General features: G+C 56.2%; 1 protein-coding gene across 4 annotated transcripts in view; it reads left to right on the forward strand.

Annotated features, from left to right (window-relative positions):
• HAUS7 (HAUS augmin like complex subunit 7) overlaps positions 1-15789 on the forward strand; it is a 36511-nt gene that overhangs the window by 7031 nt on the left and 13691 nt on the right. For 3 of the 4 annotated variants that reach the window (XM_070365338.1, XM_070365340.1, XM_070365339.1), the window contains exons 1-2: positions 12555-12705; positions 13526-13641. In XM_070365338.1, the coding sequence (XP_070221439.1) occupies positions 12598-12705; positions 13526-13641 (224 nt within the window). In that variant the 5' untranslated portion in view covers positions 12555-12597. Of the gene's footprint in view, positions 1-12554; positions 12706-13525; positions 13642-15789 lie in introns of those variants that run through there. The other variant, XM_070365341.1, reaches the window with a different exon arrangement.

Below are 15789 nucleotides of genomic sequence, written 5' to 3' on the forward strand. Positions count from 1 at the left end.
CTCCAACTTGCCTACCCTGGCCCTTCTTGGCAGCCATGGCACCCTCTTGGGCTTGGGGGGTTCTTGCCACCCCAGGCCTGGCTGTATCTGTGGCATGGGGGTGGACCTGCACGGTGCCTGCCCCATGGTTGCGGCCCTGTTTGTGCTCCCAGGCTGCTGGCTGTGTCGACTTCCTCTGGGTCAGCCCGGGTCTGGCGAGGAGCTTCCAGCGAGGGGCTGTGGGCTGGGTGGGGGCTCCGGGGGCCCCCTCCTTGGAGGTGGGCCGCAGCAGTGGCCTGTCCAGCTGCCCATTGTCAGTCCTGTCCAGGCTCCTGTTCGTGAGCATGGGTCGCACTTGACCTGCAGAAGGAGCCAGTGTGGGGTGGGGTGGCTGGGACCCCTGTGTGCCTGGGAGGCAGCACCTCCTTCTCGAGGAGGGAGATCAGCCATTGGTCTGCCTGCCTCTCTCCTGTATTTGCCCAGGCCTCACTTCCACCTTTTTCCTCCTCTCCTCAGGAGCTCTCGGCTTTCTGTCACCAACCCAAAGCCACCAAGTGTCAGAGATTCCCTGATCTCCAACCCGCATTTTCACGGTGCCAGAGTGGGGGGCCCCGATTAGGAGAGAGCTTTTCAATGTGATAAGCAGGCTGCATCACCCTGCCTGCTTCTCAGAACTCCCAGGGATCCTTCAGGGACAAGGCACCAGCAAGTCCTTGGCTCATGACTGTGGGCCCAGGATACCTTCAGTTGCCCTATTCAGAGAGGTGGGGCCTGCTCCTGTGTCTCCAGTTCCCTGTGGCTTCTTCCTGAGCAAGGAAGGGTAGGGATCCCCTCTGGGAAGATGAAGGGTCGGTGCCACATGGCACAGTTTGCTCCTGGAGGTGGAGGCTCCACTGCCTACTGGGAGAGGAGGTGTTGAGGGTGAGGAGAGCCTACAGGCCACTCTGAGGGGCTATCAGCCATTGCAAAATGGGGATAATTGTCTCCCACCCCAGGCCTCCCCTCCACTGCATGGTGCATGCTGAGTCACTCAGTCGTGTCCAACTCTGTGTGACCCCCTGCACCCTAGTCCGCCGGGCTCCTCTGTCAATAGAATTCTCCAGGCAAGAATACTGGAGTGGGTTGCCATGCCCTTCTCCAGGGGGATCTTCCCCACCCAGGGATCAAACCCAGGTCTCCTGCATTGCAGGTGAATTCTTTACTGCTGAGCCACCTGGGGAAGCCCCTCATGGCATGGTAGCCCCTCCTCAACCAACACTGACCATGATCCTGTCCTGCAAGTCCTGCTGTCTGCAGTGGGTAGGGGACTGGGTCCCCTCACGGGCCCCTCCCATCCCACCCCTGGGCCTGGGCGGGGCCTCCGCTTCCAGCCTCCCACGCTTCTCCTGGTTCCCTTGGTAGGCATTAGGGCAGCCAACTGTACTCTCCAACCAGCAAACCTGGGTCCATTCTTCCAGATCCAGCTGCAGCAGCCTCTCTTGGCAAGGGGGTGTCTTCTCTCCCCTGTCCCCACCATGGGCAATCAGCACAAGGGCCTCTCAGAGTCCACCATGCCCCCTTGCCCTCCAGGAATGGGTTCCCTGAGGCTCATGGATCCCTTGTGGCCCTGAATGGAACACTCATGGGGGGTCATGAGGTGGGCAGCCTCAGGGTGAATCCGCTTGCTCTCCCTCTGCGCCAGCCCTGGAGGTGGGGGGTCCCGGTAGTGGGGGAGAGTGCCATCCTGCCAGCCTCCCTGCTAGTGCCACTTACTCACCGTCTGGGGGCCCAGATGCGCTGGGTAGTGGTGGCTGCAGGGTGGGCAGCCCTGTGGGGGTTGGCTGAACCCCGGGCCCTCTCGGGCCAAGGACTTGCTTGGCCAAGGCCCCTCCAGGGCAGCACCCCACCCAGAGAGCCAGGATGGGGAGCAGCACCCTCTTCATGGCCGCCGGAGCTGGCAAAAGAGATGAAAGGCTGGGAAGGATGGAACACCAGTGGGGCAGCAGGCGACAGTCTGGCTCCCAGAGCTACAGTGCTTCGAGCCTCCCCTACCCGGCCCAGCCCTCCTCCAGGAAGGCTGCCCCCCAATAAACGCCTCCCCAGGCCTGGCCCCCCGCTTCCCACAAAGTCCACTGCTCTCATCTGAGGAGAAAGAGAGATTGATTTTTTTTTTCTTGGACCTGAGCACTCTCTCTCCTTTTCTGAGAAGCCTGTGTTCATTCTCCACTGGCCCTGACCCAGTGGCCCCCGTGAATGGGGCTTCTGTCTCTGTACACAGGGGGACCTGTGAGGCCCACCACAGACGGGGCTGCCCACCTCGGGCTTCCAGGTCCTACTTCAGTGACTGGGTAAAGAGAGAGTTCGGGCCTTGAGAGCCAACAACACACCTCAGGGCCTCCAAGGTCCTTGGGAGCCAGGGCAGGTTCCCAGGCCACCCAAACCATGGTGGCCCCAGCCACTCTGTCGCAGTTGCCGATGCTGAAGCCTCCCAATTCCAGGGGAGACAGAACCCGTGGGCAGAGCTGGGATGGGGCCCCAGTGCTCCCCACCTCTGGGCAGCTCCCTTTCCTCCAGGCTTCCACCTCCTCCTCTGTAAAATGGAGAGTGGGTATACATACACCCTGCAGGCTCCCCCCATGCCCTTACCCCCACATGGGCGTGTGTGTGGACCAGGGCAGCCGGGTTCTTCTGTAACCCTTTGCCTGGGGTGACCTGGCAGCCGCCTGGGTGAGGCCATCTCACAGGTCCTCACAGACTTCTTGGCTAACAGTTTCCAGGTCCCACTGGAACTGCTGACATCAGGCAGATGGGTCCCTCTGGGTCGGGATGGGGTTTGAGAGCAGGGGCAAAGAAGGGGTGTCTTGATCACAGGCTCCCTGGCCCGCCCTCAGAGGGCCCCAGCTCTAGGCCCAGCTGTGGCAGCGGGCGGGGGCTGGCAAAGCGGCCTGGTCTCACCACATGGCTCTTTGGGGCCAGCCTTGAGGAAGCTTTTCCTACAGCTCTGTCCAGCATTGACTTATGTTTGGAAGCGATCTTAAAAAATGAGTTAATTGTGGGCAAGGCTTGGGTGGAGGGGAGAGGGGGAGGGGGTGAGGAACAGGGCCAGGAAGGCTTGTGGAGGAGTGTCCTGTAGCCATCTGGGGCTCAAGGTATCTGTCCGGGGCCAGGGAGGAATGTGTGAGACCTAGGATGGGTCAGGGGGCACAGATTTCCCCCCATAAGTGAGTCTTCCTTTGTGCCTGGGGAGCAGCCTGAGTCCCGAGTGCCAGATGTGGTGAGGACACAGCAGTCACTGCCTTCCCAGAGCCCTTGGGACACCTAACAGTCCCACGTGAGCCACACAGGGTCCACTGTCCTATCTGAGGCTCTGGGTTAAGAACTGAATTTGGGACCATGAGACAGAGACAGTCTGGGGATTGTGATCAAGCGCCCTGGGAGCCAAGGATGAAGCCATCATCTGCTTGTGTGCTCATAGGTGACACAGGATATCCTGGGCTAACGTTTTGCTAAAGCTGGGGGAGGGGGAGAACGTAGGCACAGGAGGCCAGGGTTTGCCCAGGGATCCTGGACCACTGAGCCCAATCCCTCCCCACTCAGTACAGAGAAGGAACTGAGAGGGGGTAGGGTTGGCCCAAGTCTGATGCCAGAGACCGGGTCTCCTGCCTCCTGATCTGGGCATTGCTTGAGGACGTGGTAGGACCCAGACGGGCCCCTGGAGATGGATGGACTGGTGGGAGCCCCGGCTCTGACCCTCCCCCTGCCTGGGGATGGATTCTGGAATCCTGGCCCCCAACCTATTTCCCCTGTTCGCGCCGCTCCCCAGGCGCTGACTAAACATCCTGCCATCTGGTTCCCATTAGCTGGGCTGGAGGTGGGGGAAGCCTGTTCCCAGGTTTCTCTGGCACAGTGGCCTGGAGGAGGGAGGCCTAAGCTCCTACCCACCTAGGCAGGAAGGGGCGAGGCCTGGAGCACTCTCAGCCCCCCAGTCCCATGAAGTCCTGTCCTTGCTTCCCTTCTCCCACCGGGGGCTCCTTGGCCACCTGGCCATCTACTCTGTCCAGTATTGGGGCACCTGGCCATCGTGGGGACCTTGCAGCCACCCTCACAGAGCACAGCCTGCACACAGAGCTTGCTCGTGGACTGGGCTGAGACAGGCAGGGCCCCAGGCCAACACTAACCCTGAGCCTGGTGTCTGGATTTTCCAGGAACCAGAGATGTAGCCTGAGGGTTGTTGGAAGGGTTTTGGTCTCCCAGCTCTGCCTGGACGGCTCAGCCATGTGATGTCAGGAGGAAGCCTCCCTGCTCAGGGCCTCAGTCTCCCCATTTTGTTGTGGCGGATATGATCTCTTTAGAAAGTTCTAGAATCTGAGAACTGGAAGGGACGTATAGAAACTGGATGAGATGACCACAGTTGCTTCTGGCTGCACAATCTCAAGTTTCTGAGGGCTAGGAAGGGAGTCTTGCTTCTTCTCCTCTGGTTCTTCCCTTCCACATGGCTCACTGTATACATGCAATTGCCCCCCAAGAACACACATACCCTCATGAGTCAGGACTCACTCAAATTGGCAATCTAGAGGATGACAAAGCAATGCCCTTTCGTCCCTCAAGCCTCCTTAGAACTGCATAGCGGAAAGCTCCTGTCCTGTCAAGGGAGGATTGGAGAATAGATCTTTGCTCACAGAACATTCCTGAGCCCCTGTGGTGGGCCAGACACCATGCCAGGCATGGTGTGTGGTACAGTGGTGAACCACATGGCCAGCTTTCCTGTGCTCACAGAGTGTGCTGTCTACTGAGGTGCATGAGGACCCCATCAGAAGGAAAGGGGCTGGCCATGCTGACTGTAGGAAGAAACACTTTCGGCAGGGTGAGGACTGTGAGAAACTGACGTCTGGGCTGAGATGTGAGCAAAAAGGAGATATCCGTGCAAAACGGACTCCAGTAAGGAACCCCCCGAGGAGGATGGACAGCAGTGTGAAGGCCCTGAGGCAGGAAAGGCTTTGGCCCACTTTGAGAACCAGCAAGGAGACCAGTGTGGTGGAGCAGGCTGAGTGAGGGGTGAGGCTGGGGAACGGTTGCAGGGCTAGCTTGATAGTGCATCAAAGTGTGGCCAGTGGACTTTGCCTTTGACCTTGAAGGAAGCAGGGAACTGCTGTGGATTTCTGAGCAGAGGAGCTACACGTGATCTGACTTTTTTAAAAAAAAATTTATTGAAGTATAGTTGATTTACAATGTTGTGTTAATGTCTGCTGTACAGAAAAATGTACAGTTATACACACACACACACATATATGTAGTTTTTCTTTTTCATATTCTTTCCCATTATGGTCTATCACAGGATATTGAATATAGTTCCCTGTACTACATAGTACAGAGAAGAAAATGGCAACCCACTCCTGTATTCTTGCCTAGAGAATCCCAGGGACACAGGAGCCTGGTGGGCTGCCGTCTATGGGGTTGCACAGAGTTGGACATGACTGAGTGACTTAGTAGCAGCAGCAGCTATATAGTACCATCTTGTTCATCCATCCTATGTATAATAGTTTGCAGCTACTAATCCCAAACTCCCAATCCTTCGCTCTCCCTCCCTCCTCCCCCTTGGGCAACCACAAGTCTGTTCTCTATGTCTGTGAGTCTGTTTATGTTTCAGAGCTAGGTTCATTTGTTTCATATTTTAGATTCCGCATATAAGTGATATCATATAGTATTTGTCTTTCTCTTTCTGACTTAGTATGAAAATCTCTAGGGCCATGCATGTTTTCAAATCCATGTTGCTGCAAAGAATTTCATTCTTTTTAATGGCTGAGTTTTATATAAAATATATATATATATATATATATATATATACATACTGCATCTCCTTTATTCATTCATCTGTTGATGGACATTTAGGTTGTTTCCATGTCTTGGCTATTGTGGATAGTGCTGCTATGAATATAGGGGTATGTATATCTTTTTGAATTAGAGTTTTACCTGGGTATATGCCCAGGAGTGGGATTGCTGGATCATATGGCAACTCTGTTTTTAGTTTTTTTTTTGAGGAGCTTCCATACTGTTTTTCATAGTGGTTGCACCAATTTTCCTTCCCACCAACAGCAGGGGGGGGGGTCCCTTTTCTCCACACTCTCTCCAACATTTATTATTTGTAGACGTCTTAACAATGGCCATTCTGACTGGTGTGAGTTGGTACCTCATTGTAGTTTGGATTTGCATTTGTCTAATAATTGTCTAATGGAGCATCTTTCCATGTGCCTATTGCCCATCTGTATGTCTTCTTTGGAGATTTCTCGATTTAAGGCTTCTGCCAAGTTTTTGATTGTGTTGTTTATATTTTTGTTATTGAATTATATGAGCTTCTGTATATTTTGGAAAGTAAGCCATTGGGCACATCATTTGCAAATATTTTCTCCCATTTCATAGGTTGTGATCTGACTTATATTGTAAAAGGATCCTTTGGACTGCAGGGTGGAACACAGACTTGTTGAGGGTACAAGGGCAGAAGGAGGGAGCCAGTGTGGAGGCAGCTGCACCCTCCACCGGAGAGGTCTTTGAGTCTGGCCCAGGGTGGAGGGGGCTAGTGGGAGAAGTCAGTGGAGCCAGAACAATGAAGGCTGAGTGAGCCTGGGGCAGAAACTTGGGACGCCAGCTCCTGACCTGTCGAGTGTAAAGTGGGTGATCAGACAGCCAAGTGGTCAAATCTGTAAGGCAGTTCTGTGTATGCATCTTCGAAAGCTCAGGGCCAAGGTCTGGGCTACCAGTCCTGCCCTCCCGCTGCCTGTCATTAGATAAGTTCATTGAGCCCCTACTATGTACTAGGCCTTCTGCCTAGGACCCTGCCTAGGACCCAAGGAAGAATAGTGGCTCTGTAGCTGAAGATAGACTCCTGGAGTGACACCCAGAGCAAGGAGACAGGCCTGCTCTTGTGCCTTCCACAATGTGTCCCAGTAACATCAAAGCTTGTCTGCGCATGTGCGCGCGCATGCGTGTGTGGGCATCTATCATATATAAACAAAGGTACAGTGGCCTTTTTCCTCTTCAAACTTTGAGAAGAAAAAAGACAAACTTTCCATGCCCTCTTCCTGTTGCCAGCCGTTTCTTCCCTAGAGAAAACCCATCTTGTTTTAACGCCATGAAAACCCCAGAGGATCTGGTCCCAATTAAACAACTTTTCTTGCAGATGCTTTTGTGAGAACTGAATACATCAGGCGGTCCAGATTCCTGCATCGTGCTTCCTTCCTTGAGACCTGGTGTTCCTGAGTGAGCAAGCCATGGAGGGAGAGTGAGAGAGAGAGAAGAGAGGCACATAGACTGACAGACTAAAGGAAAGACAGAAGAGAGGGAAAGGGAACACAGAATCCGGATGATGGCTAGGGATGCAGTGATGGGTAGTAAGAAGCACTGGCGGTCAGGGGAGAGGACTGTGGGCATCCTCTGGACTGTGGGCATCCCTGGGGAAGGTGCCAGTGGAAGGTGGGCTGGAGGAGGGTGGAAAGCAGCAAGCGTGGCTTGGGGACAAAAAGGTCCCAGGTGGCTGATGTGGCTGAGTCGAGGGAGTAAGGTTAGTGGCAGGTGGGGGCCACTCTCCCAGCCTCCTTCCCTTCTGAAATTCCAGATGGTTCTTGCCAATAATGTGGGCCCTGCTTGACTTCCCGTGGAAGCTGCCCCTGCCCCTCCAGGTGGGCATTGAGGGGCCCCACACGTGGGGCAGAGGCTAGTGTGGGCCTGGAGGCGAGTGAGCGGGAACACGAGGTTGAGCCTCCCCCCCCCCCAACCCCCGCCTCCCCGGCCCTCCGGAGTGGGCACGTTCACGTTCCAGTCCTGGCGCCTGCGTCTCCAGCTCCAGACGCATGTGACTCAGCCCCGCTGGCCTTGCCAAGCTGTCTAGACCCAAGTGTCTCCCCGTGGAGGGGGCCGTCCCGCCGGCCACTTCCTCTGACACCGCCCCGGGGTGGGGGTGGGGGGGCGCTGTGGCGCCCCAGCGCACGTGCAAGTGCGCGTCCCCGCCTCGCCCGAGCCTCGTGCACGCGCCCCTGCCCCATCAGCCTTCGGGGTGCGCCAGGCGCTTGCGCGGAACCCCGAGCGATCCGCCCCCACCCCCGAGCGAGAGAGCGCGAGCGCTGGGTGCCCCAATGCCCGCGGAGGCGCGGCTCACCCCCTCGGAGCCCACCCCCCTCCCCGCGTGGCTCCCCCAGGCTCCCTTGGAGGAGGGCCTGGGAGCGCACTCGTGGGGACAGCCCCGCCCATACACCGTGGCTTCCTCCCGCACCCCCACAAGCGTCTCGGGCCTCCAAGCGGACCCGGACCCGCAGGCCCTCACAGGCCTTGGGGGTGGGGCCCTAAAGCAGGAGGTTCGCGGCCTTGCTTGGGTGTCCCAGGAGCAGAGAGCCAAGGGCTCTCTCAAGCCCCTCTCAAGGGCTGGCTCTCCAGCTGCCCCCGCCTGTCTCCCCTCCCCGGTCCCTGTCCCAGCATAGGGATCAGAAGGGACAGAAAGAGGAGGCCAAGGTCCTAGGGAAACTGTTTCATCCTCTTGCGCCAGCAGACACACTCAATGTGGACACAGGCCGAGAATGAGAACGTTCCTGATGGTTTTCATCAGGCAGCTCCTAGGCTGACATTCTTAGCCAGCCAGGGCTAGAACCAGAGACCCCAAGACTTCCCCAAGCCTCCTCTCCAGGCAGGCCCATGTCTGTCAGGCCCATAGACACAGCTCTGGGGTCCTCCAGACTTATGCCACCCCAGGGCGTGGCCAGAGCCTCTGGGTGGGTGAGTGGCAGCCCCCCAAAGGAAAGCTAGTGTCATTCTTGTTCCCAGAACCCTTCTGGTCTGTTGCTCATGACAAAGTTTGGGGTCCCTGCATCCTTGAGGCTCTTCCCAATCTCATTGGTAAGGGTCCCTCGTGTTCATGTCCTCTACCCTTTCTCCCATCCATGTGAAGATGGTTTATTTTGGAGTGGGCTTCTGGCTGGCACAGATGGTGTGGGCTGGCTGCAAGCCCTAGGCACCTGGGTGGATGGGTGACCAACAGTCCAGCCTGCTGGCTCAGTCTGGAGCAGATGAGAGAGGTCCAGGAAGAGGGTGGGCAGGGAAGACAGAGGGGGGGAGACAGCCCTCTCACTTTGCCTCTCCTGGAGAACCTTGAACTCAGACCTTCCTCAGCCTGGCCTCATCACCCTGTGCCATTTCTCCCCCAGATCCAATGCCAGGCCCAGCCACTTACTTCTACAGAGCGCCTCAACCCATAACTAATGGAATTCTTCCCCTGAAATCTCTCTCTCTCTCTCTCTCTCTCTCACACACACACACAGACATGTGCCCTTTTCTCAGGAGCCTGCATTTGGTGCTCACCAGAGGATGAGATGAGGAGTCCTTTGATCTCATTTTCTTACTGGGGAATCTCAGGGGTATGGGGAGTGGGCACTGGAGGGATCCTCCATCCCTCCAAAGCTCCCCTTTCTTGGAACAAGGCCTTTAGTCTGTCTCAGAGGCAGCCGAAGCAAATCTGCCTTCTCTTCCTTGTCTGTGTGTGTTAGTCTGTGTCCAAGTCTTTGTGACAACTCTTTGTGACCCCATGGACCGTAGCCCGCCAGGCTTCTCTGTCCATGGAATTCTCCAGGCAAGGATACTGGAGTGGATTGCTGTTACCTTCTCCAGAGGAGATTTCCCTGGTGGCTCAGTTGGTAAAGTGTCTGTCTACAATGTGGGAGACCCGGGTTCGATCCCTGGGTCGGGAAGATCCCCTGGAGAAGGCAATGGCAACCGACTCCAGTTCTCTTGCCTGGAAAATCCCATGGATGGAGGAGCCTGGTAGGCTACAGTCCATGGGGTCGCAAAGAGTCAGAGATGACTGAGCAACTTCACTCATTCACTCTCCAGAGGAACTTCCCAACCCAGGGATTGAACCCTCAAAGGCAGATTCTTTACCATTTGAGCTACAGGGAAGTCTCTTCCTTACTGGAGAGGTAAACCTTGAACTTCCACTTTCTTTGATTGGCTGTTGAGGGGGGGACCTGGTTCAGATTCCCCCAGAACCCTGGGGTCTGCTGCTAATGGCAGCTGCAACTTTGGGGCCAAGATGCTCTCGAGGCCCTTCCTCTCACCCAATGCCCTGTACAGCTCCTGCCAGCGCCCCACTGCTCCAGGGCAGGGAGGCCATGGGGCGAAGCCACCTGGTTGACTATACATTTCTGTGCCCAAGGCACAAGGCAAGGTGCGTCACGTGGCTGGCTGCCTCAGCCACCACCGCTCGCTGCCAGCCCATCCCTGACACAGTGAGGCCAGTACCTGTCAACTGGTCTCATTTTCCAGCCTCTTTTCCAAGCACTGACACATGGCCAAGTTTCCCCCATGATCAGGAGTTTGGTTCAGTTCTCAGGTCTGCACAGGGCCCTGCGGTCTCTGCTGACATCCATGCCCCCCACACCCAGCCCCATCCCCTCTCAGGCGGACATTATCCTTCAGCTTTTGACCTGCCCAGGCCTCTTGCACAGAAGCCAGGAGCTCTGGGCAGGCATACCCCCTAACAGAGTTGTCCACATCCCTCCCTGCCTCCCTGAGCTTGCATACCTCCAAGACAGAGAGCTCCCTCCCTTTTCCCAGGCAGCCAAGCTAGTGTTTTTGACAGTGCCCTCTGAGAGAAGTGCTTCCTTGTATTGAGTTTGAGTCCACATTTCCAGAGGCGTCTACCACTCTGCAGGCCTTTCTACCCCACCCAGAGAGGCCCAGTAGTCTCTGTTCCCATCCCAGTCTCCAGTCTTTCCGGTGGATGAGGCTTGGGAGGCACCATGATTTGGGGGTGGTGTGGGAGGGGAAGCTGAGACCTACTGCTGCCATTTCTATGAGCTGAGGGCTGGCCAGTGGGCTCTCCATGCAGGGGATGGACCTGAGTGACCCTTTGAGATGGTCTTCTCCCATCAAGGCCCTGACAATCCCACCACATCCCATCCTGTGCCATGGACAGAGCTGCTGAGTCGGGGAAGGGCTGTTTAGACTACTGGCTCCATAGAGCTGGGTGGAGAAGGGGAATTTTCTTCCAGAATACACAGGGGCTGGTTTCTTCCTGATCTTCAGGAGCAGAGGATATGGGGAGGGTGGGGAGGCCACCACACTGCCATAGTTTCTCCCGCCAAATTCCCTAGTCCTAGGAAAGATCCACAGAAAAACCCACAAGAATTTGAATGTCTGAGCTGGGGCTGTGATGGAAATGAAATTTTTTAAAAAGAAAGAAAAACAAAAACAGAAAAAGAGGGGAAAAAAAGATTGAAAAAAACAAAAAACAAAAAATCCAAAAGCCCCCTACAGCCTTCAGCGGTGAGAAGAGCCCAAGTCAGCAGCCACATTGGAGGGGAAGGGACCTTACAGTGCTTTTGCAAATCTCTGAGTCCCTGGGTCCCTAAGCTGGGGCATCCTTCAGCTCAAGTTTAGAGGCTCTGTTTTTTCAGAATAGCTTGGAATTCCAAACCATTCACTAGGGAATCAGGCCCTGCTCCACAAGGCCAGGCTGGGGTCCCTTCCTCTTAGCCCAGACTCCTGCCCATCCCTTTCTTCCAGAACATGGCTGAGTCCTCTCCTGTCACTCAGAGGACTGAAGTCGCCTCCTGCCAGGTCCCTAGGTCTCCTGGCCTCTAGCCCTGCTCCCTGATGCCATCCTCCAGGAGATGGAAGGATGGGGCACTGAGCAGGGACAGACTCTGGAGAGAATCAAGGAGGGCTGGCAGCAGCTCCTTGCTGCTGGTTTCCCACTCCCTGAGCATCAGCCACCCTCCATCTCCTTCCTACCTCATCTGATCAGCAGGTCCCTGGGATGCGGGCGTTCACTGAGCTGGGGGTTTTGGAGGTGTGGCAGAGGACAGGCTGACAAATGTCATTTCAGACTCACTGAGTTTGAGGGGCCTGAGAGGTGCAAAGACATTTGTAAGTGGGCAGGGCACGAAGGAGACACAGAACCTTCCAGAAGGTCAAAGAGGCTGGAGGAGGGGAAGGTGAAAGGAGCATAATAATAGTAAACATGTACATAGTGCTTTTCACATGCCAGGTATTTCCCTGGGTATTTTATAGAAATTATTACCTCATTCCACCCTCATAGCAACCCAATGAGGTAAGTGCTCTCAGTATCCACATTAGGTGCGTGCAAGGAAGCACAAAGAGGTTAGGTAACCTGCCCAAAGACACACAGCTTGGGCCAGATTCGAATCCACAAAACCTCTTTCTAACTACAGCCGTGAGTGTGGGCAAACGGAAACAGAGACTCGCGCTGGGACGTGGGACGCTGAAGTCCCAGTTCTGTCCCGTCACCCAGGTTCCCCCTTCGTCTAACCGCGGGAAGAGGGCAGGAGCGCCCTCTCCTGGACGATGCTCTTCCTGCCGCCTCCTCCGCCCCGGGCCGGCTGGCTGGAGCCTAGCGCGTGAGGCTGGGACCGAGCGCCAGCCCCGGCTACTCCCCATTTCTTCGAGGTCAGCCTCCTGAGCGCAGACGCTGCCCAATGGGAAGGCATGGTGGAGGAGGGGGCGGGATGCGTCTCTGCGCAATGCCCCGGCTACAGCGCAGGCGGGTAGGCGGGAGGGACACTAGGCTCGCGATTGATTGGTAGCTGGGCCGGCCAGTCAGCCGGGGGCGTGGGCAGGGTGCGGCCCTGAGCGGGAAACATGGCCGAGTTGGGTCCTGTCGGTGGCGGCGGCAGCGGAGGCGGCTACGAGGGTGAGAGTGACGACAGCTCGTTCCAGGCGGCCGTAGAGGTCTTCGCGAAGCTGAAGGTGCCGCGAGGCTCTGGGAGCTGCCCCAGGCGGCGGGGTCTGGGTGGCGGGGCTGCAGAAGTCGGTGGCGCCTCTGCCGGGGGGAGGTTCGTAGGACGTCCGTCTCCGCTCCCTGGGCGGCCCCAGGCTTTCACTTTGCTGTCTCCGTGGCCCGTGCCTGGGAGTTCAGAAGCCTGAACTTTTGTCCCGCGGATGCTTTAAGGCCTGGCGTGCGGAAGGAGCGCAGGGGCGGGTGGCGGGGGTATGGGGCCACAAATCCTGGCTTCTAGGAGGAGGTCGCAGGGTCTGGGGGAGACAGATGGGCGGAGTGCATGCCTCCGGCTTTGAGTTTTCTGCAGCAAATGCCGTGACAGCGGTGGTGAAGACGCCCTCCCTGCGGGGCTGCGACCCGCTCTCCCCTCATCCCTTCTCCTTTCCCCTCCGCAACACCTCTCCCCTCGCCCGCCCCCTCCCCCGTCCATGATCGGCCCCGTGGGCCCTCTCCCGGTTCCCTTTGCTCCATGGCCGATATTGGAATCTCGCCGTAACCCATAGTTGCTACCAAGTCAAACTACCGCTTCTGCCTCGAGAGGGGCTTGGAAAAGGACGCGAAGTGGTGGGCACCTGGAGCTGCAGATGACGGGGACTGAACTCTGGGCGTGATCAAGACCGCTACCCGTGGTCCGGGGCCGGGGGTCTGTGTCACCTGCCTGGTGGCTGCTCAGCGGCCGGGAACGTGTGTGAATGGAGGTGCACTGAGAGTGTGATTACTGCTCTGCGTTTCAACCTTTTGCTGATGTTGCCTTTCTAAAACTTCCTGGCTTTCCCTTTCCTTGTTTAGGACCTCAACTGCCCCTTCCTTGACGGTCTTTATATCACAGAACCAAAGACCATTCAGGAACTGCTGTGTAGCCCCTCGAAGTACCGCTTGGAAATCTTGGAGTGGATGTGCACACGGTAACAACCTGCCTTCTTCATCCCCCACCCTTGGGGTACACAGATACCACTCAACCCACAGGGGAAGATGGGATTTCTTCTTTATATGAGAAGGTGCCCACCGACTTTAGTCACCTGCTTAGATAAAAAGTGAAGCCGTGCTTAGATCTGGGGAGAAAGTGCCCTGGAGAGTGCTTCAGCTTGTCTCTTCATAGCCGTGCTGTAGCTGAGCTTGGCTTCTGAGCATTTTTCTGGCTGTAACTACTACTTTCAGAGCTGGCAGGGATCTGGGAAATGATGTACTTCAGACCTTTCATTTTCAGACTGAGAAGCTGATGTTCAGAGTGGAGTCAAGAACTGTCTGGAGTCTTACTACCGAGGAGTGGCAAGCCAGGGCCAAGACCCCATTTACCAGTCCTTTGGGTCATGGTACCATTCCTCAGACATTGATGGATGTCCCCAAGGAACTGGGGGTGCAGAAGGCTCAGGCACCAATCCCAGTGCCTTCCCACCAGCAGCTCCAAGTGCTCTGGAGAGCCAGACAGGACAACAGGCCAAGACAGAGCCAACAGGCTGAGGGCTCTGGCAGGGGTGTGCTCAAGAGGCTATGAGCGTCCAGGGTAAAGATGGACACGTTTTGCCCTGGGACTTTTGAAGGCTGTATGCTGCTGCTGCTGCTAAGTCGCTTCAGTCGTGTCCAACTCTGTGCAACCCCATAGATGGCAGCCCACCAGGCCCCACTGTCCCTGGGATTCTCTAGGCAAGAACACTGGAGTGGGTTGCCATTTCCTCCTCCAGTGCATGAAAGTGAAAAGTGAAAGTGAAGTCGCTCAGTCATGTCCGACTCTTAGCGACCCCATGGACTGCAGCCTACCAGGCTCCTCCATCCATGGGGTTTTCCAGGCAAGAGTACTCGAGGCTGTGTAGGATCCTGTATGTGTGCCACGTAGGGACCTGAGCAGACTTGGCTTCCCTCACATGGTGCCAGGCACACACAGACACACACACAGCTGCACCATGTGTCCAGCCACTAGCCCCAGGTCGCAGTATGGTGTTGCACATACTTGAGATGTGCTCTAGGGTCTGAGGTGACAAGTGGGCACCCAGACACATGCTCACTGGGGTACCATTCCTCAGACACTGATGGGTGTCTCAAAGGAACTGGGGGTGCAGAAGGCTCACGCACCAATCCCAGTGTTGGGCACACCTCTGTTGTCTGAGTGCTGGGATGTTGGCATGGAGGAGGTCGCATTTGATCTGGGAAGGAACAGGTCATGGCGGACACTGGTTTCCATAGGAGTGGGGAGTCAAGGTGTGGGAGAGAGAATCAGGCAGCAGTGGCTTGAATGGCAGAAAGAACCTGGGACCAGGGGAGTGACATGTGAAATTGGCATTTTTGGCAGGGTGACTTGGGAGTTCTGTGGCAGTTGGGTTTGGAGGGGAGAGGCTAGAGGCAGGTAAAAGACTGGAGCCTGGCTTGGAATGGCAGTGGCTCACGTGACAAGCACTGTTGGTCCCGGAAGGACTAGTGCCTGGTCCAGGAACCAGGGATAGAAGTGAGGATGGCCTGGGCTAGTTTGGAGATCTTGAACACAGGAGGGGGGCCAAAGTCAGGCCTTAGAGAGGCTCTTGTGGGAGGCAGCCCAAAGTTGCATGGCCCAGGTGGAAACTGGGGACCAGGTCCCTCTGCTGGCCAGGGGGGCAATGGATGAGAGTCTGGCTGCGGCCCTCAGATGCTTTTAGTGCTTTTTTAAATACAAGAAATAATCCTTTTAAGAAACAACCAGGGAATGTCCAATTGATTTTTATGATCCCAAGCTGGCAGAAGTGCTGTAGGCCTCTTGATGGCCAAAGAGGATTTCACAGAGTCCAGTTTCTCCCAATTTCCTCTTGGCTTGTTTGCATATGGCTTCACCATTTCAGCCTCGTTTAGGTCCACCTGTTCACCTTCTTCCGGGTAGAACCTGGGAACTGCATGCAGCATTGACTGGGGGTGGGGTTGGGCATGGTAGTCTTGGTGGCTTGTATGCCAAGCTGGCCCTCAGCATGGGCAAGGCAGAGCCACAGGGCCCCTGGATCGCTGAGTTCAACTCTCTTGGGTTTCCTTGGCGCCCAAGGAGCTTTACTTGCTTTCGAGGCCTTGAGCACCGTTAGTTTCTGCCCTGCTCC

The sequence above is a fragment of the Bos mutus genome, chromosome X (assembly GCF_027580195.1).
Source record: "Bos mutus isolate GX-2022 chromosome X, NWIPB_WYAK_1.1, whole genome shotgun sequence".
NCBI lineage: Eukaryota > Metazoa > Chordata > Mammalia > Artiodactyla > Bovidae > Bos > Bos mutus.